The sequence below is a fragment of the Glycine soja genome, chromosome 14 (genome assembly GCF_004193775.1).
Source record: "Glycine soja cultivar W05 chromosome 14, ASM419377v2, whole genome shotgun sequence".
In the NCBI taxonomy this organism is placed as follows: domain Eukaryota; kingdom Viridiplantae; phylum Streptophyta; class Magnoliopsida; order Fabales; family Fabaceae; genus Glycine; species Glycine soja.
In genome coordinates, this window is record NC_041015.1 from 5,656,141 (window position 1) to 5,681,387 (window position 25,247).

Sequence of the window (25,247 nt, forward strand, 5' to 3'; positions counted from 1 at the left end):
ATAATACCCACATGAGACAGCTTAGTAAGTTCATTTTGCTGCAAAGAAAACATATATAGAGCGTCACCTTCCATTTAAATACATTATTCTGTCCCCAGGAATTCAAAAGTTGAAATCCTTCACGCACAGCCATGGATTCCAAAACTAGATATTTCAGTCATTTAATTTAACAAACATTTTATGATATATAAAATAGACTAATTCAATTCAAATTAAGATTGTTTGATATTTTGGACCATTGTAAATCAATTATGGATTTTTATTTAGTTTTTTCAAATTACATTACTTGTAGTCTTATGCCTATTATTTTAGTTGAACATATATATACGCATTCCAAATAGTTGCCATTTTCTGACCCATTGAAAGTTTAAGTGATAATTACTCTTTGCTTTTTTTAAGTTTTATTTGTTCATTTAAAAATTTATTTCTATCTATTAGTTTATTTAAAAATTTAAGATGATATAAATTATTAATTATTATTTTTAATTATATCCTTATTTCTACATAGTTTTAAATACTTTACTAACTTATTATAAATGAGAAAAATAGTAGTTGATTTTGTGTACTAACTATCTTATGAAATAATAAAAATAGAAGTAAAACTTAGCATGGTACCCTTGTTAAAAGAGCGAGAAGTTTAATTTGTTTTTTTTATTATCATCCAAATAAGTATAGCAGGGATGAGGGAAACTAGTAATCAGCCCTTAAGGCATTCGAGACAAAATCAGAACTACATAAAACAATACAACTTGAGTATTACAGACCCAAACCTAAATATGCAGTTAAATTTACTAATTAGATTTCAGACTTGAAATGCATCTACAAAAGGAGGTGAAAATTATTCATATACAAAAGGAGGTGGCAATGTTCACAGCGCACACACAGTAACCAACATGACACTAATACCCCCACTCTTTTTGTTCATTTCACCTGTACCTTCTAAATACACCAAATGGACTTTCAATTCACCAATTTCGTACCATTATTTTACCCTTGAAAATTCAAATCCTTTAGATGGTTTAGATCACCCTTATTTTTTATTACATTGATGAACGGCCTAAGTAAAACCATTCTTCAAGGTTGTTGGGTAGATATGCAAATTAAGGTTCTCCTTTCAGTCCCAACCCCACTGCCAACGATAGAATGTTCTTGGTTTAATCATGAAATGCAGAGATGTCTACTTCTCACAAATTCAGACCCATATACTTAAACAAAGGTACATTATATGCTTTTCAACTATGGTTATATATTTGAAATCAAAACTTTTGTTTGAAGTTTTAACCCATTTGACATTGTTAGTGCTTGATATAAATAATTCAGTATGTTCTAGGAAAATATCATATTTTATGAAACTTATTCTTTGAGAACTTTTTCTTCTTCGGTTGTCCAAAGTAATCTCTTACGGTTTGCAGTTGATGAACTATGCTTCATTCTGCAATTAAGAACCAATATACTATAAGATTTGAATTGACCTCTTTAATCACCTTCAGACAAAGCAAGTCTCCTTCTCACATGAAAAAATTAAATTTCATTGAATCAAAATAAAACACTCATTCAATTATACATCCAAGGTTTTAAACTCCTATAATTGAGGATTGCATTGGCCAATACTAAGTAAAAAAAATGCAGTTAGGAGAACAGATGAGACACTCACAACTGTTTAAGATAAGTAAAGTAAAATGCGATGAAAGAATGAGAATGGGGTTAGAGGAATAGGTTTACCAATATATGGAGAAGAGATTCTCATAGGAGAAGGTGTTAGGAATTTTATAATTCCTAATTAATTAATTAGTGTGGGTTACATATTATATTTATCATTTATATTAATTATTTATATTTATGGGCTCAATAAAAGTGATCTAATTTGGTGAGCCTATTAGACTATCATCAGAAATTAATATGGGCTTGATAAGTGAAAACCAATAGTTCCTCAGACTCATCAATTTTGTTGAGTAATTAAAGTCCCAAAAGGAAAACGGTAATTTGGTTGAGAAAAAACACAAAATCAATAGTTCCTCAGACTCATCAATTCTGTTGCTTATCATGGATCCAGGTATTTTTCACCGTCTCTCTTGATAATCTAACATAATGTATTTTCGGTGATTATTGGTATTTTATTAAGATCCCTAAAATATCAAACAAGTGGTATCAGAGCCACCTTTATTGTTAGATTATTGGAAATTAAAGTTATTTGGTTTGTGTTATACCTGTATTATTTTGTTACATGAACCTTAATTTTGTTTTGGGATTTTATCTTTGCAATTATAATTATGATTGTAAGTTTGGAAAAAAAATTCTTTTCGATCACGATATAATAATCATCATATGCGCGTTCATGTTTTGCGTTCGGATTGCATGAGAAAAACTTTTTTTTCTCACTCCGAAATAGTCATCCATTTTTGTTTCTCGTTCAGGTGTTTGTTTTTTATGGCTATTGGTTTTGTTTCCTTATGCATGCCATGAATCCATGCCATGACATGATATACATATGATACATAATCTTTGGCTTTATTATATCGTCATAAAAAAACTCTTGTTGCATATCGTTAAATGCAATTTGACTTTTGCATTTTATTTTTGTTTTCCTTGTTTTTATTTGTGAATTATGTGTATTAATTGGTGATTCCCATTATGTTTTGGTGTAAATTCGGAAATTACAAACCCTCAAAATTATTCCTTTTTTTATGTCTGGTAATTTTGATTGAGTTGATTGAAACAATATATTGTCAAAATAATCTCTATTGCGTAAATTAATTTAATTAAAATTGCATAGATATTAGTATAAAATTATTTATGGGAATTGTGCTCACCCAAAGAAAGACACAATTTGGTCAAATAATTTTATACTTGTGATGATAAATGTGTGACAATTATAAGATATTTTCATGTGAATTATAGTTGATCCAAAGAAAGACTATGATTTGACATAATTTAGTGTCTATATTTGATCATTGCATTGAGAGTATCAATTACAAATTAATTTCTCTGTCCAAAGACTATGAATTAATGTTGTGTTGAGTATCTTGTGATGGGTTTGTTATGTGAACTATTTTGCACATGTCTTGTTATGTATATTTTATATAACCTATTGGCTTATTTGTAAGCATGTAATTATTTTTATTTTTTATTATTATTCAGTTTCTGTTGCTAGTGTTGCAAAATGTATCTGCTTAAGTGAAGAGTATCCCTATGCTGAAAGGGAAAAATTTTAAGGTCTGGAAGGAAACTGTAAAAATTATTTTCGGCTGTATGGATTTAGATTTGACATTGAGAACGGAACAATCCACTTCCACTTCAGAAGCCTCCAATGAGGTAAAAATTGATAAATAGGATCGTTCCAATCGAATGTGCATTATGGTCGTGAAGCGCTCTATTCCATAAGCGTTTCAGGGCTTTATTTCTGAGGGTGAAAATGCAAAAATAATTATTGATGACATTGAACAGTAGTTTGACAAAAATGAGAAGGCGAAGACGAGTAACCTTTTGGCTAAACTCATCTCCATGAAGTATAAGGGCAAAAGTAATATAAGGGAGTACATAATAGAAATGTCTAACTTGGCATTTAAACTAAAAGCACTTATGTTAGAGCTTGGTGAATACCTGCTCGTGCATTTAATTTTGATCTTATTTCCTACACACTTTGGGCAATTCAAAGTAATTTATAACACTTAGAAGGACAAATGATCTCTTAATGAGCTTATATCTCACTGTGTGCAAGAGGAAGAGAGGCTGCAGAGAGACAAATTTGAAAGTGCTCATTTAAACTCCACCTCTCAAAATAAGAAAAGAAAGAAAACTAAGGGTGTTGTTGAAGGGTCTTCTCTGCAAAAGAAACCAAAGAAGGATGAAGAATTTACCTACTACTTCTGCAAGAAGTTTGGACACATGAAGAAAGAGTATTCCAAGTATGTCACATGGCGTGTAAAGAAAGGTAAATCTCTTTCTCTTGTTTGTTCTAAAGTTAATTTAGTTTTTGTACCTAAAGATACTTGGTGGGTAGATTCTGGTGCTACTACTCACATAAGTGTAATCATGCAAGGTTGCCTGTGGAGTCGACTGTCAAGTGATGATGAAAGATTCATATTTGTTGGCGATGGCAAAAAGCTTTCGGTGGAGGCTATAAGAACTTTTAGATTGCAGTTAAAGATTGGATTTTATTTGGATTTGTTTGAGACTTTTGTTGTTCCGTCTTTTAGACGGAATTTAATTTTTTTCTAGTTTGGACAGATTTGGTTTTTCTTGTTCATTTGGAAATAATAAAGTTAGTCTCTACCAGAATTCGAATTTGATTGTTTTCGGTTCCTTAATTGGTAATCTGTATATGTTGGATGTTAATTGTTCCTATAATAAAATACTGCAAACAAATTCACGTGGTACAAAAAGGAAATTAAAAGAGAATTTAGTCATTTTATAGCACAAACGCTTAGGTCATATCTCTAGATAGAGAATTCAGATACTTGTGTCGAATGAAATTCTTGAACCTTTATCAGACTTTGAAGTCTGTGTTGAATGCATAAAGGGAAAGCGAACAAACATATGGAAATTAGGTGCCGAAAGAGCTAAAGACATCTTAGAACTGGTACATACGGACATCTGTGGTCCTTTTCCAACACCTTCTTAGAATGGGCAATAGTACTTTATCTTGTTCATAGATAACTACTCTAGATACGGTTACTTTTATTTGATACATGAGAAGTCTCAATCCCTAGACGTTTTTAAGAGTTTCAAGGCTGAAGTTGAACTTCAACTTGGAAAGAAAATTAAGATTGTTAAATCTGATCGTGGTGGTGAGTACTATGGTAGATATAATGGATCAGGAGAACAACGTCTATGACCTTTTGTGCTTTTTCTCAAAAAGTATGAAATTGTTCCGCAATACACTATGCCAGACAAACCTAGCATGAATGGTGTTGCAGAACGACAAAACCGAACTCTTAAGGATATGGTGAGAAGTATGGTTAGTCATTCTTCTTTGTCAGAGTCACTTTGGGGAGAAGCTTTAAAGACCGCAGCTTACATCCTTAATTAGGTGCCAAGTAAAACAGTTAATAAAACCCCTATGAACTTTGGACTGACAAAAAGTCAAGCATTAAGCATTTGCATATTTGGGATTGTTCGATTGAGGCGCGGCCTTATAGGCCACATGAAAGAAAGGTGGATTCAAGAACAATTAGTTGCTATTGGATTTTCTAATTTTTTCTATCTTTAATTAATCAATTTAAATTATTGTTTAATTTCTTCTCTTATTTGATTTAATTTTCTCTCAATTTAAATTACTATTTTTCTGGTAAGTTTTTCAAGTCAATTTTCTTTAACTTTTTTTATTAATACAATGTTCATCTACCTAAATACAAACAAAACCCTTGTGTATTCAATACTTGGATTTTCGTTTTAATTTTACTACTTAAAACGAATTGATACATTTGTCAATCCATCAACATAAGTCAGTTAAATAATGACTTAAACTTTGTTAGCTTATCGCATCATCACTTAATCGATGATGTGATTCTATATTAGTTTGTCATATTATCACTTAGGAAATTGATATTAACAATAGGTATTAAAAGTAAAAGTTTAAAAATAACATAGTAAAATAAAAAAAAAATATTTTTCATAGAGTAAACTGAAAAAAATATATTTTAGATATGAAAAACGCATCCAATCTTTTCTATTTTACTACGTTGTTTCCTTTTTATTTTATTGTGCGTACTCTCGTCAACGTAAAGGTGTGATTTATCCCAAACTCCCTCGACCTTTTATGTATTGTCTTCTTCCTTTTTTTTTTTTTGAAATGTTATTTTGGGTATTCTGCAAATGGTTAGTATTTGAGGTGCCAACTTAATTTAGTTAGAATTCTTTCGTTAAAATGATGTTTTTGCATGTCCCTTAGGTATATATGAGTTTAATTTTGGCATACTATACTGTCATTCATTAAAATATTATATATAAATTTTTAAATAATTATCATAAAAATTAATAATTTTATTATACATGACAATTCATAATTATCTATATCGATAGTTATCATCCAATCATAAATTACTATTTAAATTATTTTAAGATAATTATTTTAAAAATCAACAAACTTATCATATATAATAAATTGTGATCGGATGATTATGTAAAAAATTTATAATGTCAATGTGCAATTTTTTTTCTCATATATAATAGATTGTGACTGGATGATTGTGTAAAAAAATTATAATATCAAGCGTAATTTTTTTTCTCATAGATAATCTATGTTAAAAGATGACTTTTTTTTTAAAGGATGTTAAAAGATGACTTGTAATGAATAACATATGGAGTATATTTTATCTTGTTTTTCCTCTGAAAATGTCAGCATGTTGTAGAACTTAGAAGCTCGATCGAATTCCTCATCACTCCCCATTTTATCTGAAGTTCTAATTGTTATCAAGAGATTTTTCAACTTACCCATATGAAGTGTATTTACCACCATCAGCCACTTAAACTATTTTCTTACTTAGGAATGAGTCGCGTAATGTGCTCGAGTTCTTGTGATGCTGTCAATGTCATGCCACAAAATGCTGGTTGTTTGGGAGGAGGCTAGGTAAAGGGGCAATTTCATATACAGTAGGTGATGATATAGTATAAATCAAGTAAAAGAAATGGCCCCTGCAAATGTGAAGGCATTTAAATGCTTTGATGAAAGAGCTTGTCCGGCTGATGTTGGGCCAATTTGATCAAAAATAGTACAACGTGCCCGTTACCCACCTGGCCACCTTAATCCATTGCACGATGACACAATTTATTTTTAGTCTTTGTCGAAAGGTAGAATCATAAAATTTATGTCGGCTCAACCGTTAATGGCTAAATAATTTTATATGAATAAAATCATCTTATCATATTTTTTTTATTAATTTTTTATGTGTTACTGTAAATGTAAAAAAATAAAATTGATTTAATATTCTTACACTGAAAGTGTAATAATTTTATATAATCACTCAATAACAAATCACTAATGAAATGATTTTTAAATTAAATATAATAAAATTCATCAAACTTATCTTACATAATTTATTGTGATAGTAAAAAAATTATTTGACAGTCAGTACATAGTTTATTTTCTCTAATTAATTAATCTCATGAATGAAAAAAAAAATCATGGGAAGAAAAAATATAAAGTTTAAGTTTAAAAGAAAATAGAGAAAATAAAATTTGAGATTTTTTTTCTTAAATCTAACTTCTTTTATTTCTTTACTTCATTTTCTTTTTACTTGAATAAAAAATGTATTGATAATTTTGTTTCTTTTTTCTTTGTTTCTCCTTAACCAAACATAGTATAAGAACTTATATGATATTTTTAGGAAGTTCTTTTCTTGTTTTATCAATTCCATGGTGAGTTTTGTAAAGAGTTTAATTAATCATGTCGCTCATACACTTGCTAGGACATCATGATTTCACGATTGCTCTCATGTTTTTCATTGCATTCAAATTGTATTTGGTATCTTATTATTAATGAAATGATATGAGTATTTTTCTTTTAAAAAAATCAACTTAAACTTAAATTGTATCTAAACAAACAATAATCAAGTTTTGAAGTGATAGTTAATAATCAAGTTTCTCATGCAAGTTAATAGTGATAGTGAACCATACTTAATCTTTTTGTTAAATTTTGAAGTGATTACACTTTAGAATAAAATGATATTATTTTTGTCTGGTATTAGATACACATTCTTTACCGAATAAAAAAATAATTTACCGAATAAAAAAAAGATACACATTCTATAAAGAACGGTTTTAAAATATAAATAAATTATCATCATTCAACCCTTCGTTTGCCTCATGTACCCTAATAGGGAAATTATAAACATGATTAATATGGAACTTATATCAAAATGATTAAACATTAACTGCACCTTAGTCAAAGTGTTCAAACTATCTTGTTCCAAATGTGATAATTCTTGCTAATCAAGCAGTGGATTTAGCTTCCAATTGCACTTCCTTGATGGAAAATGGGAGAGAACTTTAAATAGTTTTTAATTCATTTCCATCATTTATTCAAATTCAAATATAATGGTAAAAGAATTTACATTAATTAGTAAAAATATCCTAACACTAACTTCATTTTACAACCAACCTTCTGTCTTCCTTCTAACTCTCTCTTTTCTTTTTTGATTCAGCCCCTTGGCATAGCACTTTCCTCCCCCATAGCCATCTTTTTTACTTCAAGATCCTTACAAGCAAGCTTGAATCCATCCTTCCCATCATTCCAACACCTTGGAAGCTAAAGTTGTCCATTCTTCTCTTCAATTTTTTTTAAGGTGACTTTATTTTTTCTATTTTCTTCTCTCTACGTTGTACAAAATATCCTCCTCATCTTATTCTCTTTATTTTATCCTTCCATTCACAATTTTGAGCCAAAATTAATGTGACAATAAAGTTGTTGAGAGATAGTGTTAGGATTTGGTGACCTACTTGAGGATCTTAGAGAATGACTTCAATGCTTGCATATCTTTGTTAAGGGGGCTCAAGGGCATAAAGTATATGGAGACTTATGGACCATTGTTCGTGTTGTGTGGAAAGTTTGCTTGGTGAACTCTTTTTCAAGAGTTTTGACCTATGGTCTATGGGAGATGATATATTATTGGCAAAAAGAAATAGTTTACTTCTTAACATATTTTATTCTTGATACATGAAATACTCTATAAAATATGTTTTATGATGTGCTGTTGGTTGTCCTAATGCATTCAAGTGATATATCTTGATATATATATTTGATTTGGTGATGACGCATGGTGGTTTGGATTCAAAAACCCTAAATTGGAACTACCTACTTTAAGGAATAAAAATGAAATTTATATCCATTAAAACATGATTTTCGTGTCTGGGCATTACAAGTCCATAGTTTTTTTAATCAAATGCCCAAAATGGATTGAAACTCTTTTACATATACTAAAAGCATTTGAGAGTAATTGATTCACATGCTCAATAGGATAAACATTATTTTTCTGGTGTGCTTGATGCAAATAATATACAATAAATAAGAGTTTTTACATGAAAGATTCTTCATATATGCCAAGAGAGAGATATTCCATGACTTTATATTTTTTAAAAATAAAATATAAGAGACAAATGGATGAGGTTAAATAAATAGTATATATATCATCAAAATGTAAATTTGATTCAGAATTCTCTAATATATAATTGAATAAAATACTTAAAAAAAGAATTAATAATTTATAAAGTCACACTTAACTCATAATTATGCAAGTTTTAGCAAACTGCTTTCAACCGACAACAATCGGACCAAAAAAGTATAGAGTTGAAGTTGACCCTAAAAATAAATTAAATTGTTAAAGAGTGCTGCTAATTTGGAATGCCAATTGTGTTCCACAGTTGGGAAAGTCAAAACTCAAAAGCAACAGACAAGGTTCATATTTTATTCTCCAAAATGGACTGTTAGGTTTTTACCAGAAGGTAAGGGTCCAACAAAACGCGTACTATTTCCTGCACATTTTTCATAGAGTTGAATTCATCAAACATCGTGTAACCAAAATTAGAAACCAATAAACAAATCATTCGACTGTTTTCCCATTTTTTTTCTCGCTTTCGCCGGTAGCACAACAATTGATAGAGCACCACACAGGTCAAGTAAAAGCAATAAATAAAAAAATCACAATGATAAAAAAAAAGATAAAGAAGATGTACATTCATATAATTCCACGAACATATATATATATATATATATATATATATATATATATATATATATATATATATATATATATCACATTTTTTCTCCTATAAACAAATTTTTTTAAAAAAACTCAGAAGTAAACGCATACTTCAGAGTTCAAACTCCTCATACATGAGAGAAATTAAACTAACTAGGTTAAAATGCTGTTAAATTTGTGACTACATTTCTAAAGGGTCACAGTAAGTATACAGCAATTTTTAGATGAACTAAGTAAAAGCTTCTCTTGTTGGCGCAACTCTGAAAATGAGCTCAAGGTCCGGCGGCACAAAGTAACCGTTCTTGGGTGGGACCCTCTGTCTCGCCGTGTAAGCCGCCGACTTCTTCTTCGGCGGCGGAGGACACACCATCGCCGCGGGTATCCGACAAGCGCTGCGTTTGGGCGTGCGGCAACCTTCTTCGATGTCCTTCACCATATTTTTCGGTTTTAAGAATGTTGCGCGTTGTTATTTATAGTGGGTTTTACTTGCTTGCTCCGCAAGGAAACAGTGTTTGGGGGTTGCGCAAGCGTGTGGTGGAATCTAAAGGGAGTCCACGTGGCAAAAAGCGAGGGACTTTTTTGGCCGTATGTGGGGTGTGGGGCCCGCCGAACAAGGGCCATAGGATTCTGATGCCACTATGTTTGGGGCTTTTGAATTTCGTCCACACGTTGGGTTTTGGCGGGAAAGTTAGGTCACGTTAGGAGTTAAGGTGTGGTTCTAGGACGGTGCAGTTGTGAAATGACATTCCTACCCTTACGTTTTGTTATGGAAAGCCACCGCCAAGGCAACCTAGGCCATGGATGCTCCTCCATTATAGTGTCCTTCTGAGTTTTTAATAGCTAAATTTATTGTTTGTTAATTAATGTTCGAGATAACGCTTTATGGGTAGAAAGTTATGGTCAATGGCCAGAATTTGGTGTTTCCAATATTTAATGTGATACTTTATTATACGGAATTTAAAATAAGTTTTTTTTTCCCTAAGGGAATTTAAGATAAGTTTAACAGTCAAAACATGATAATGTATACTGGTAGTATGTATAACGTATAAATAATTGTTGAAGTTTTTTTCACGAATGTAAATAAATCAAGTTCGGTAGAGGACTAGAAATTTAGGTTTGATTCATGAAAAACAAAAAAATAGTCAAATTTCATTTATTTATTCAAATGAAACTGATTTAAAACGTAAGATTCACATAGTTTTAAATTTCTAAACTTTTTAAAATTTCCTACACCAGAGTTGAATTTCTACAAATAAACAAACTTCAATAAATATTTAATGAGAAAATTCAAATAATTAACTATTAATACAATTAAGGTAAATACTAATCAATTTTCGTTCAGGAAGTATAAGTAGCAAGTTATTTTTTTTATTGAGATGTGTATAAATGCGCTCCAAATAATTTTTAAACGTAATATGATTTTTAGTAAAAGATTTATTCTTTTAATTTCTTAATCTTTAGAATATCTATAATATCTTAATTTTTTAGCCATGTCAATTCCACATCAATTTAAATATTTTATACAAAAATTTACTTCAATGCTAAAATGCTTAAAATAATTTTGTAGATCTTATCATGCTTAAAAAATATATTATTTTTTATATAACATTTTTAAGTAATAATTACTTATATAAACAATTTCATGTCATCTACTCCAATAATAAATAAAAAAAAAGTTAAACAACGATGTTTAAAATTAAATAACTCACAAGTACTCCAACTATATACGATTTCAGAACACTAATTACCAACACTCTCTAATTAATTTATTAATTACATTCTTACATTTACCTTTTGGGGGATATTTCACAAGTTATTGTTTTTGCTGGTTAAGGTTGAAAATTGGAAAAGTAACTTAGACTTGTCGGTGCAAGAGAAGTATCTTTACAGACTGTTCTCGTCTCACTGGACATCCTTAATGGGCCTTATGCCACAGGCTTGTACCGTGGGCCGGCATGGATCAATGCTATAAACATTTTTAATTAAAATTAGTATTTTAATTATTTGCATTGCATGTTAAAATAATAGCATTAAAGATTAACACGAATTAGCCGAGTGAAGTTAAAATTTTAATTAAAAATAAAAATTTAAAATACTTCAAATACTAAAATATATTACAACTGGAATTATTTAAGAAAATGACTTCTCACAAAATATTTCTTTCGTACCTAGAGAACACTCTCGCTAGTCCTTATATATTATAAGGGACTTTGAATATCATTCACACAACACTCTTGCTGGTCCTTATATATCATACGACACTTTGAATATCAATCACATAGATCAATAAAAAAAATTAATTCAATTGATTTTATGAATTTTGTTTTTAAAAAAATATACTAATGTATCAATTGTGTTCTTATTAATAATTATTAATTTGATATGAGTGATGTAAAAACATTAAAGTTTAAGAATATTGTGTACCACTATTAATAAAAAAAATACTTAGAATATTTAATAAGGGCAACTAGTGAAACAAAGATTAAATGTTTATAAAAGTTTTAAAATATCTTATAAAAAGGACCATCAATTCTTTTTAATTTATATCTTATTTTTTATGATTAATTATATCTTATAATAAAGATAAGAGGGAGTAAAAAAATTAAATTGATAATCACATGTCACATCACATTGGTTACTAATGTTTTTATTTAGCTAATTGATTTAATATAATTCTTCCATCTTTGTGCTTAATTACATCTCTTTATATTTTGTATAACACACGAACTAATGTCTCAACTCATCAGATTGACCTAGTGATGGAGGTTGGAGTAAAACACATAAGATCAAGTCTTCCAACTTTTCGTGTGACTATTGTAAAAAAAAAACTAATGTCTTCTTCAATTCTCATATAGTCATTTGGTTTAATTAATCTAGAGAGTTTTTCTTTTCGTATCCAATTAATTAGATAAGACGTTAGACATTTGGTTTTGTTTATTTGGAGGAATTTCTCCTTTTCTTGACATAAGAAGTTAAATGAAACATAATCTTAACAAATTTTAAAATTCAAAATAGTTAGAAGCATAAATTTATCCAATGAATTCTATATAAAAAGTCTACTTTCAGTTTTATTTATTCAAAAATAGTTTTTATTTGTTAGAATTTTAAAAATTGTATTTAACTCAACATCTCCGTTTAACAAACAAAAAACAGTTTTATTTAGAACATAATTTGTATTTATTTAGTTTTATTAAATATTTTCAGATTATTAAAAGAAAATAAATATTTTCCTCCTTGCTTACGGAAGAAAACTGTTGAACCGTTTCAAGGAAAACAGTAAAAACACTGCTAGTGTTAGTTAAACTACTCATGCTCTTCCTCGTCGCCGATAAACTTCTCCGTCGACCCAACCAAACCGGTTCGGCGCTCTTCATCTCCGCGAGCCACTTTCGTTCACGAGTCCTCCAGAAGAACCGAAATTCAGTTCAAGAAACCACTGCGCCGTGACCACCATGCCTTTCATTTCCAAAATTCAGCGTCAATCTGATTTCAACCTCTTCGATTCCAACACTCCTCTCGTGATAGACAATGGCGCCTCGTATTTTCGCATAGGGTATTCCGCTATTCTACTCTCGCCAACACTAATTTTCACTGTTTCTTTCTTTCTTTCTTTCTTTCTGAATCGGTTTTATTCAGTTCATGTTCGTTTTTTGTTTTGGTGAATTATTATCAGGTGGGCGGGAGAGTCTGAACCTCGTGTTGTTTTTCGCCACATTGTGCAAAGGCCGTGCCATAAAGAAACCGGTACTGCTTTCTCACTTTTTTGAGCTTTGCAAGATTTTGGTTTTAGGTTTTTGTCAATTATTATGCATAATTGACTGAATCTTGATGCTTGTCTGTTAAGTAAAGATAGTATTTAATATTAGATCTTGTCATAGATTGCCCGGGTTAATGAGTGCTTCTAAATTCTAATTACTTGAAAGTGTAATAAAGTTTTTATTGAAAAAAGAAAAAACATTTATACCGTACTTTTATATAATAAATAGATGATTTCTTTCTTAATAAAAAAACTTACTAGTATTTTCTACTACTAAATGCGTTGACACGTGTCATTTCAGCTTAAATAAAAATCTTAAGTTCTGGATATATAACTGCATTAAATTATAAGAGAAAGAGTTTTGTCACCTGTAATGGTATTACTTGCCTCAAGTATAATTGCTTCCCATGGAGCATACACGTGATTTTATAAAATAAAAAATAAATAAAAATCACTAATAACATCTTAAAATCAGCTTTAAAAGGACTGTTATGACATTTTCCTAACTAAATTTTGTTTTAAATATAATGAATATTTTATATTCATACTTTTGATTTCTTAGGGCATTGGCTAATATTTAACTTTAATATTTATTTTGTAAAATCTTGTTGCTTTTTTGTGCGTTTGCATTGTTTGTTGTGTATACTCTTTCATTTGGTAAAAAAACTAGGTCCTCTATGTGTTTGTTGTTTCTGGTTTAATAGCTGTATTATTTAGACACTGGTCCTTTTTGTCCCGACATTGGTCCTTTTTGCTTGCCTACAACTGTGTGGCATACTGAAATATTTGTTCTTTTACGTTGTACAACACAGGGGAAACTGTCACTATTGTGGGTGACCATGATCCGGCATTTCTGAAATACTTTGACTGCACTCACTCAGGGCCACACTCTGCATTTGATAGCAATGTTGTGTACCAGTTTGAAACAATGCAATATGTAAATTTCCCCGTCGCAAGTTTAACTTGTATGCTTCATTATTTTAGAAGAACTTGTGGAGAATAGCATTACTAACATTTTCTTTGTCACACATAGATTCTAGATTTTGGATTTGATCGGATGGGTGCAAATGGAACAGAGGTATGAAAATAGGTGGAGAAGTGATTCATTTTTCTCTTTCCCCCTAGCTGATAGTTTATTGTCTTTTCTTCTATGGTTTATTTAGTGTCGTTGATACTACTAGATTTGATTGATAGTTGTAGGACATAATAGCCTTGAGTTGATACCTAGTAGTTCTTTGGTTTAATAAATATATGTTCTTCCTTTTTTTGGCATTTGAATAATTTTGACTCACTCTTTCTAATTTAATGTTTGGTGCCAGAGCAGATTGATCATCCTGTCCTGATCACAGAATGTGTATGCAACCCGGTTCAATCTCGTAGTAAAATGGCAGAACTTCTTTTTGAGACTTATGGAGTTCCATCAATTGGTACTAATACTTTGCAACCTACACAAAAAACTTCATATTTTACAAGTGACCTTCAATAGAAAACTGATTTCAATGCAAATTTCTTAAGTACACTGTTTTTCCCATTAGGGATACATGTCTGGATTTTGTGCTAGATGTTGTTTGTGGAATTTTGCTTCTAAAAATTATTTGTGATTCTCTGTTCTGGCAGCCTTTGGTGTTGATGTGGCATTCAGCTATAAATATAATCAACAGCGAGGAGTTTGTGCTAAAGATTGTCTTGCTTTGTGTCCTGGATTCAACACAACCCATGTGATTCCGGTATATTTTTGTTATTTACTGAATTATAGTATTATATATGTCAATGAAATGAGTTTGTCATTTCTGGGGTAGATTATTGTAATATCATCCACCTGCACATGGTTAAATTTGTAAATAGGATCTTGTTTTTTATTATCATCATTGTAATTATAGTAATTAATACTATTAATCTGCTTAAAGTTACTCTTGAGCCTGACAGATTGTTGTCTTTATGAGCAAAGGTTGATAATGTGATGAAGACAATTATTTTATTTTGCACATTATATGCCTTTATTAAGTAACAGTTGCATGTGTTGTATCAATGTTGTTTTTTTGAAAGGGTATTTTTGTATCAATGATTCAATGTACCTCATTTCCTCTTTGCTATAGTAGCTGACTACCCAGTCTTATGTCAGCAATAATAGTGTTAATCTGTATAATTATTTTTCAAGATAGCTTGGTAATTAATAAAAATTATTCATTCATATGTGCTGCATAATACACATAAAGGAACTTCTCCTTATGGTCTTTTTAGAAGTTTGAAGTAGATAAAGTAAAACAATTGTAAATGTATCCTTGTAAAATAGAGTGCGGCTGTTGAAACCAAAAGTTGTTGCTACTTTTATAGAGGATATGCCCGTATAGGAAAAAAAATTAAGTATTAAAATTTAAAAATACCATAAAAATAAATGTAGAAATTTAATTTCTTTTAAATATTGAAATAAATAAAAAGAAATCCACCGTACATGTGATTGTGCATATTGGGGAGGCCTGTATGTAATAATGGCAAGTTGTGATCAGTTCTGACAACTGGAATATTCAAATCTATATTGTCTTTAGCAACCTTGTCTTCTAGATAATATTAGAGTTGCAAAAATAGGATCAAAATAAAATCAACCAAGTGTGTTGGAGTGTTGAACTTATTTGTTTCGGTATTTCCAGTTTGTAGATGGGGAGCCTGTTTACGAAGGATGCTGTCGTACTAATATTGGTGGATTCCATGTGACTGATCATTTGAAGCAACTCCTTTCACTTAAATATCCTTATCATTTGTGAGTATCAAATCATCTGGGTTCTGCTACTACCCAACTGAATGTTAAGTTCGAAGAATATTTTAGATTTTATTGAATGCTCAATGCAGGGCTAGATTTACATGGGAAAAGGTTGAAGACCTGAAGATGGAACATTGTTACATTGCACCAGATTATGTTTCTGAAGCTCGGTTGTTTCAGGTATATGTGTAAATTGTTTTTCTTTTTCCACCAAGTTCCTTTATTGTTTCTAAAACTCCATGAATGATCTAATAGAAAGGAGCCAAGGAAGCTGAAGAAAAAACCAGATATTGGCAGATTCCTTGGGTTCCACCCCCAATTGAGGAGCCTCCTTCCGAGGAAGAGATTGCAAGAAAGGCAGCAATAAAAGAGAAACAAGGTCAAAGTCTTCGAGAAATGGCTGAGGCAAAGAGGTCTTCTGAGATAAATGAACTGGAAAATGAATTGCATGGTTTAGAGTTTCTTTGGCATCAGCTTGAACAAGTGGAAGAGAGCAAGGTTCCATCTTTCCTGGCAGAAACTGGCTATGGCTCTAGGCAGGAGATTGAATCTGCACGTAATATAGTTATGCAATCTTTACAGAAAGCAAAAGGTGAACCAAAGAATGAACAAGATGCAACTGAAAAGGTTGATCCTGCCACCAATGATTCTCTTATTAACATTCCTGATGAGGTGCCACATGCTCGACCTCTGACCAAAGAAGATTTTCAGATTGTTCTTGGGGTCGAAAGGTTCCGATGTCCTGAACTATTGTTTAATCCAAACTGGATTGCGGTTGATCAGGTAGGATTAGATGAGATGGTTGGGGTTTCAATAAGGAGGTTGCCATACAAGGATGAAAGCTTGGAAGAGAGACTGACTAGTTCCATACTTGTTACTGGTGGAAGTTCTCTTTTCCCCGGTATAATTGAACGCCTGGAAGTTGGAATTCGGATGATTAGACCTTGTGGCACACCTATAAAAATAGTTAGAGCACTGGATCCAGTAATGGATGCATGGAGAGGGGCTGCTTCATTTGCCTCGGACCCACAGTTCCATCAGCAAACTTTTAGTATACTGGATTATCATGAAAAAGGAGAAGACTGGCTTCGCAATTATCAACTGCAGTATACTTTGTAATATGTCATTGATCACAGTATAGTGCTGTATATTGTCTAGAATTTTCGACCATATATAGTTTAGAATGTATATTCTCCTGTTGTATAATCCTTTGTCTTGCTTTTGCTGAAGCTAGAACCGGGAACATCAACAAAAGCATGGTGCTAAACTGCTACTGTTAATATTTTCAATCTTGTAGTATAATCTTGTGAATAGCATATACTTTTGAGTTTTGATATTAATTGATACAATTATCCGATTGGTTTTCGTTATCCACTCATGGGCAGGGGTCAGTGTCGCTTGCGCTTTGTACGTTTTGGTTATGTCTTGTTTAAAAGAGATACAAGAAATTCATGTCTGCGACAAGAAAGGCAGATCAACTTAAGTTTTTTATCATGTTCAATGAAATACCCGACTTTCGAAAATGATAACTGTACTCCTTTTTCACAAAACCACTAATGGAAGTGGTAAAAGTAGCCATCTAAATTCTTTTACAACCCAGTTGTAAGAATATCCTCGAAGTGGAAGACTAATTTGTTTTTAGGCATTGAGATTTACTAAAATGAGTTGGCATGACTAGAAGACGAACCTTTGCCAGCAACCATGTTATATCTTTCACTTAAACAGGCAATGTGTCTAAAATGTTGTTCATTGTTTTAAAATCTATGGTTAATTTAGCTCTTCAATATCTAACATTTATGGATAAGGGAAGTTGTCTTCTATCATCTGAGATCCGGCTTTTGTCATTGATATTAGATTAATTGTATTTGTATAAGAAATTTATATAATTTTCCAAGCAACAGAGGTAAAGAAAAATGAGTGATATTGTGGAGGGAAAAGAAATAATACTGTATATAAATGATATAACTCTTGATAACAATATGTTCTAGAAGAAGCATTGGATGAGATGAATTGTAAGTTTTAAGCCATAAAAGGCAACCATAATAACGAATTAATGAATAATAAAGGATGAGGATAACTGTAACCAAATCAGAGGAGGAGAGCCTGTGAATAAGAACCCCTCAGGCAGAGGAGTCCATTTTCATAGACTAATAAGCATCGAAAGCTAGCTAGAAAAATAATGAATTTCACAATCAGCATCCATCAAATGGTACATGTGCAAGCAAACATACTAAAAGAAGGAAGTGTTATCTATGTCATAGCGTCTGGCTTTAAGCCTTGACATATCAAATAAATCTCTCTTGACGAAGGCCTTGTCGCTTTAGGCCTGAGCCACGAAGTCTTCCTAAATAAGGGTTTAGAAATCTGGTTGATTTCTGCACCCAACAAACATTCAAAGAAATTCAATACAACCAAAAGCAATCGAATTGAACAATATAGAAATTGCATCATAGAGTCAATTACGCTAGCAAGAAAGCACCTTTTGCATCTTCACTCTCCAGAAGCTTAATAACAAGGTGCCCTCCAACTTTCAAGACTCCTACACAATCACTTGGCTCCAGGTGAATTCTGCTGCCAAGAGCCAAATCCAAGGCACGCATCCCAAGCTCAAACGACAAAGCAGCGTCTTTGGTGGTGATTCCAGAAACCAAGGGACACATATCCGAGAGAATCACGGAGAACCCTTTCTCCTTGGGAGAAAGAGCTTTTAGACGCTGGTGGGGGAGCGTGGTGACGTCAGCGGAGATGGTCTGAACCCTAGAATCGCAGTGGAGAGGGGGTACCTTGACCTTCTTTGTGTCGACGCCGAGGACGGAGCCGCCGCCGCGGAAGGGACCCAAGCTCTGGCAAGCCACCTGGAGCCACCCGCCGGGGGCGCAGCCGAGGTCGAGAATGGAGGAGCCAGGGCTGATAATCTTGTGCTGGTTCTGTATCTGAAGGAGCTTGAAGGCGGAGCGAGCCACATACCCTAACCGTTGAGCTTCTTTGTAGAAGAAATCTGCTGTTCCTCCCACCACCATCTCCAACCTAGGGTTTCAAAATAATTTATTTTTTAAACATAGGTTAAGGTTAAGGTTTAGGTCAAAATAATTTACTCATCATTTTATCAGTTTCACTTCAGGGTAGAACCTTATATTTAAACTAGCGAGAACCCGTTCCGATGCACGGGTTCTTACTCTAATTTTGGCGATCATTACTAAATTTTTGATTCAGAAAACTAAATTTTTGATTCAAACCGAAAAATGGAATTTATAAAAGATGCATATACAGCGACAAAAATGGGTAACAGACAAAATGAACCCACTAACCATCGAAAAGTAAGGTATAGAAAAAGATAAACTAATGATAAAATGAAGAAAGGTCCAACCTTTTGTCTTGTTGGATTGCGAAAACATAGATACCATAACAAAAACACATACACCAATATTCAAACCTCATGATACAACTGACATGATTAAGTTGCATTGGTCCATGATAAAAATAAAAATAAAAAAACGTGGCAGTTGCAGTCAGAATGAGCAACAAATATAATGATAATTCTATTCACAACGTAAATGAAAAAACAAAGATAATTGTTGAAGAAAAAACAAAGATAATTAATGAAGAAAAAACAAAGATAATGATATATACATTCAACATAATAAATTGATAGTGATTAATTGTGCCGCTGAAAATTAAAGAAATTGTTTAATACCCTAAGGTATTGGATTAACAACATTAATGAAAATATAATAAAATAATATTAAAACAAAAAAAGTCATGAACTTTAGGCATGGTGATTCAAACCGGGAGGTTTTCATCCCACATAACTTGTTTCCTAAATATGACCTCCCATACATGTTTGTCAAACCTAAAGAAGAACATGACTTCATCTCCTGCAATTAAATTATTTTCACAGAGGTATTGAAACCATGGATCTGCAACAGATGGCAAACCATTGTGCACGGTGATCTGCCATTGGTTTCGTGTGCCATTTGGAAGCTGAACAGGAACAATTTTTTTTTATCCAAACAAAAAATTTAAAGCTGCTGCTGGTGAACCTACATTGAAACCAAAACAGTGATTATACAACCATTCAAAGTGATCAACAGTGAATGTAATTTGAAAATGTTATTTGAAGTAAGAGAAGATGAGAACCAAAAAATAAAAACATCATTGAGTGGGTAACAAACTCCTACCAAAGGGTTGGTATGTTCGATCATGTCTTGGGTGACATCAGCGGTAAAGATGTGTCTTCTGGTTGTAACAACCGGCCTTCGACATGTCTGTCTAAGGGTAGGTCCCATGATGTCGACTTCCAAAGAAGTATCTTTTGAGGCTGCAAAAAATCGGATAATGACACTGTCATTAATGTCGTGGATTCTTCTAAACTCCTTTAGCCCATCAGCAAAAAAACATCGAGTGCCATATTTGCGCACTCTAATAAAATGCTTGGTTACATTGTAGTCAAATAAAACATAAGTGGGGTAATATGGCCTCCATTGACTATGGTAACTCAATGGAACTTCAATGATGTTCTGCACGGAAACATGAAAACAAACCTTCAATCACTATTTTTTTATTTGGAATAATTGAAAAGGAAAAGTGATTGGGATTGTTAATGTTGACCTTCTGAACACGAAATGTTGCTGTAAATCGTGTTCTTGCCATCATATTTGATGGGCCCTATAGCACAACATTGAATGTAATTAGTTTCAGAACAAAATAAGAAAGGAACATATACGAAGGACAAAAATCGATTCCAAAATGCAAACAACGTATAATGAAGTAATACATAAATATACATAAAGATTGATGATTGTAATGTTAAAAGAAAGAAAAGAAGAAGTTAAACATCAATAAGAAAGAAAAGAAGAAGGATTAGAATGTTAAAGAACTTACTGCATCGGAGAAGAATGATGATCGGGTACTCATACTGTTAAGGGTTGAGTGTCGTTGTTGGAGAAATGAGAAAAGAAATGAGGAGAACTGTTCGTTATGATTTGATATGCTTGAGTTTTTGTAATTTGTATTGAATGAGTTTTAATTTGGGAACCGCTTTTAATTCGAGAGTCTTTTACAATTCCCGTATCCGTTTTTTAATTTTCAAAATCCAAATTAATAATTATGAGGCTTTCACGATTCCCGTAGTCGATTTCTTTCATAATGGTCAAAATACATTAAGATATATATTAATAAATTAGGAGGCTTTAACAATTCCGGTACCGATTTTCCTTCATAATGGCAAAAACCATGATTAGCTTTGATAACGGTGAATATATATATATATATATATATTAATTAATTGGGAGGCTTTAACAATTCCCGTACTGGTTTTTGCTTCATAATGGTAAAAACAATTATTAGCTTTGATAACGGTGAAAATACTAATAAATATTAATTAATTTGGAGGCTTTAACAATTCCCGTACTGGTTTTCATTGATAATGGTGAAAATAATTATTAGCTTTGATAATGGTGAAAATATTAATATATTAATATATTAATTAATTAATTGGGAGGCTTTAATGGCAAAGACAATGATTACCTTTCTGCCATGTGAAATATGATTAGACGTGTACAACACGAATTCCAATAGGATCTATTGTGGGGATATTGAACATTTTACACGATACCTTGAAAACCAAGTCAGCATTGATATGAAGCTTTAAATTGGATGTGACTGTCCTACTTCGCAACCTGCAACCTCGCAAGTCGCTCAGAACGCAAACATTGCAAACATGGAGATCGAAGGTCTTTAAAAATGTAAGCTTGTGTCTTGCAATACATCAGAAAACCAAGATGAAATACAATTGAAACCGTTTGCCTGGTAATACATCAAAACATGAAAAAAATGTAACAATTTGCTAAAACATGAAGAAAACAATAATGTGGCCACAATATAACAATAAAATGAACAAAACATGTTGGGAAACTTGCAAAACAAACATGAACATTTAAGCAATTAAAAGAGAATTAAAAAACAAACCTGTAGTTAGGTTTGTGCGACAGCAATAACGGCCTTTATTGTGCTTCACTTATCGTTTTTGCCTTCTTTGTTGTTCTCGACCATATCATGCAACCAAATAAAAACGTGTATGTAATGAGTTGCTAAAAAGGTATTCATGATGCAGATGTAACATGAAAAGGTAAATTAACGAAAACTCATATATCCTAACAAAAATGCATACACCGATATACATCGGAAAACGAAATTAACACTTTCAAACTGGAAAATGGAATTTATAAAGGATGCACATACAGCGGCAACAATGGGTGACAGACAAAATTAACCCATCAAAAATCGAAAAGAAAGGTATAGGAAAAGATAAACTACATTGGCATTGTGAGGGCCTTGTTTGTATCATGATAGATGAAGATGATAGATAATGATATATAAATATATAAACATATATAACCAAATGAAACACATGAAACCAATGGACATCATGGAAATAAAAAAGAAGTTATGTACATTTTTTTTTCTCGCAACTCATTCAGAAGAAAAACATTGCAAACCACGCAAGATCAACACACAACAAAAGCCCACAAAAATTGATCATGACAACAATCCAAAGAGAAAGATAGAAAAGCTGGGTATACGAAAACACACCGTTCGCTGTCGTTCTTCAGGAATCATCTTTGTCGGCTTCTTTGTCATTCTCGACCAACATACAACATAATACAAAACATGAAGAGGGTGTATGAAACATAGGATTCTAAAAAAAAAAATCAGGGTGCAAAGCAGGATTGACAATGAGGTTGACTAATGTATCGAGTCAAGCAGATAGAAAACAATGAGCAACATGGAAATGAAAAAACGAATTGTTCGAGCAAAATGATACATAACAACAAACCATCGAAGAAAAATCCATTAGCTTCGTATACAAAACGATAAAGTCATTGTAGAACAAAAAAAGGTCCAACCTTTTGTACTTTAATCATAAAAATGAACAAAGGTTGAAGCTTTCTTGTTGCGATGAATCAAAAAACCACAGAAAGGTAGTAAATGATGCACATGCAACATGAAAACCCAACAAAAAAAGGTCGAACCTTTTGTACTAATCATAAAAAATGAAGAAAGATGTAAACTTTGTTGTTGCTATGAATCAAAAAACCACAAAAATGTAGTAAATAATGCACATGCAACATCAAAACCCAACAAAGCCCGAGCAAAATGGTATATAAAAAAAATCACCCAAGAAAATCGAAAAGCTTCGTATACAACAAAACAAACTCATGATAAAATCGGAAAAATGCAAAGGCATCAACACTGCAGAGCCAAGCCCAACTCGAAAAGACAAAACAATAAGTGTAGCGTTGGTGGAAACGAAAGGCGCATCGGTAACTGAAGGGTTACCTAGAAAAAACGACAAAAGCATTAATGGCAACGGAGAAGACATTTTTGGGCGGGAATGAGAAGCGCTGGTATCACGACACGTAAGCCCTGGCAATGTACATTTTTTTTTCTCGCAACTCATTCAGAAGAAAAACATTGCAAACCACGCAAGATCAACACACAACAAAAGCCCACAAAAATTGATCATGACAACAATCCAAAGAGAAAGATAGAAAAGCTGGGTATACGAAAACATACCGTTCACTGTCGTTCTTCAGTAATCATCTTTGTCGGCTTCTTTGTCATTCTCGACCAACATGCAACATAATACAAAACATGAAGAGGGTGTATGAAACATAGGATTCTAAAAAAAACAAATCAGGGTGCAAAGCAGGATTGACAATGAGGTAGACTAATGTATCGAGTCAAGCAGATAGAAAACAATGAGCAACATGGAAATGAAAAAACGGATTGTTCGAGCAAAATGATACATAACAACAAACCACCGAAGAAAAATCCATTAGCTTTGTATACAAAACGATAAAGTCATTGTAGAACAAAAAAAGGTCCAACCTTTTGTACTTTAATCATAAAAATGAACAAAGGTTGAAGCTTTCTTGTTGCGATGAATAAAAAAACCACAGAAAGGTAGTAAATGATGCACATGCAACATGAAAACCCAACAAAAAAAGGTCGAACCTTTTGTACTAATCATAAAAAATGAACAAAGATGTAAACTTTATTGTTGCTATGAATCAAAAAACCACAAAAAGGTAGTAAATAATGCACATGCAACATCAAAACCCAACAAAGCCCGAGCAAAATCGTACATAACAACAAACCACCCAAGAAAATCGAAAACCTTCGTATACAACAGAACAAACTCATGATAAAATAAAATAAAATCAAACCTTTTGGCTTGAAATACCATCATACATGCCGAGCCAAGCCGAAAACGAAAAACAAAAATGAGGAAGAAAGACAATGAAAAATGGAAACCATGGAGAGGAAATCCAAACGGGAGAGAATTCAGAGGTCACAATGGAAATGAAAATCGGAAAAATGCAAAGGCATCAACACTGCAGAGCCAAGCCCAACTCGAAAAGACAAAACAATAAGTGTAGCGTTTGTGGAAACGAAAAAATGAGGGAGGTAAGTGAAGGGGTACACACAAAGGTAGTAAATAATGCACATGCAACATCAAAACCCAACAAAGCCTACAACATCAAAACCCAACAAAGCCCGAGCAAAATGGTACATAACAACAAACCACCCAAGAAAATCGAAAAGCTTCGTATACAACAGAACAAACTCATGATAAAATAAAAAAAATTGAACCTTTTGTACTTTAATCATAAAAATGAACAAAGGTTGAAGCTTTCTTGTTGCGATGAATCAAAAAACCACAGAAAGGTAGTAAATGATGCACATGCAACATGAAAACCCAACAAAAAAAGGTCGAACCTTTTGTACTAATCATAAAAAATGAACAAAGATGTAAACTTTGTTGTTGCTATGAATCAAAAAACCACAAAAAGGTAATAAATGATGCACATGCAACATGAAAACCCAACAAAAAAAGGTCAAACCTTTTGTACTAATCATAAAAAATGAACAAAGATGTAAACTTTGTTGTTGCTATGAATCAAAAAACCACAAAAAGGTAGTAAATAATGCACATGCAACATCAAAACCCAACAAAGCCCGAGCAAAATCGTAC

General features: G+C 32.2%; 2 protein-coding genes and 1 long non-coding RNA gene across 3 annotated transcripts; 1 reads left to right on the forward strand and 2 right to left on the reverse strand.

The window, feature by feature from the left end:
• Positions 1-12,953: 12,953 nt before the first annotated feature.
• On the forward strand, positions 12,954-17,428 carry LOC114384616 (actin-related protein 5-like). The gene is made up of 9 exons (XM_028344322.1): positions 12,954-13,248; positions 13,369-13,439; positions 14,265-14,389; positions 14,486-14,530; positions 14,777-14,879; positions 15,070-15,179; positions 16,101-16,210; positions 16,300-16,390; positions 16,466-17,428. Exons 1-9 carry the CDS (start codon positions 13,148-13,150, stop codon positions 17,327-17,329), a joined length of 1,620 nt encoding a protein of 539 aa, XP_028200123.1. The 5' UTR covers positions 12,954-13,147; the 3' UTR covers positions 17,330-17,428.
• Positions 17,429-18,316: 888 nt separating this feature from the next.
• On the reverse strand, positions 18,317-19,316 carry LOC114383411 (ribosomal RNA large subunit methyltransferase E). Its single transcript, XM_028343088.1, has 2 exons — positions 18,690-19,316; positions 18,317-18,585 (listed from the first exon to the last, which is right to left on the reverse strand). Exons 1-2 carry the CDS (start codon positions 19,228-19,230, stop codon positions 18,461-18,463), a joined length of 666 nt encoding a protein of 221 aa, XP_028198889.1. The 5' UTR covers positions 19,231-19,316; the 3' UTR covers positions 18,317-18,460.
• A 1,521-nt stretch (positions 19,317-20,837) lies between these two features.
• On the reverse strand, positions 20,838-24,100 carry LOC114383274. The gene is made up of 3 exons (XR_003660449.1): positions 22,178-24,100; positions 21,825-22,015; positions 20,838-20,875 (listed from the first exon to the last, which is right to left on the reverse strand). It is a non-coding gene; the product is annotated as an uncharacterized LOC114383274 (long non-coding RNA).
• Positions 24,101-25,247: the final 1,147 nt, after the last annotated feature.

What these genes read in the sequence shown, in the direction of transcription:
- LOC114384616 (XM_028344322.1), top strand. Translation starts at nt 13,148, where the DNA reads ATGCCTTTCATTTCCAAAATTCAGCGTCAATCTGATTTCAACCTCTTC. An exon ending in AGTTTGAAACAATGCAATAT is followed by an intron (nt 14,390 to 14,485) that starts GTAAATTTCCCC and finishes TGTCACACATAG; the next exon opens with ATTCTAGATTTTGGATTTGA. An exon ending in CTTAAATATCCTTATCATTT is followed by an intron (nt 16,211 to 16,299) that starts GTGAGTATCAAA and finishes TGCTCAATGCAG; the next exon opens with GGCTAGATTTACATGGGAAA.
- LOC114383411 (XM_028343088.1), bottom strand. Translation starts at nt 19,230, where the DNA reads ATGGTGGTGGGAGGAACAGCAGATTTCTTCTACAAAGAAGCTCAACGG. An exon ending in GGAGAGTGAAGATGCAAAAG is followed by an intron (nt 18,586 to 18,689) that starts GTGCTTTCTTGC and finishes TGTTGGGTGCAG; the next exon opens with AAATCAACCAGATTTCTAAA.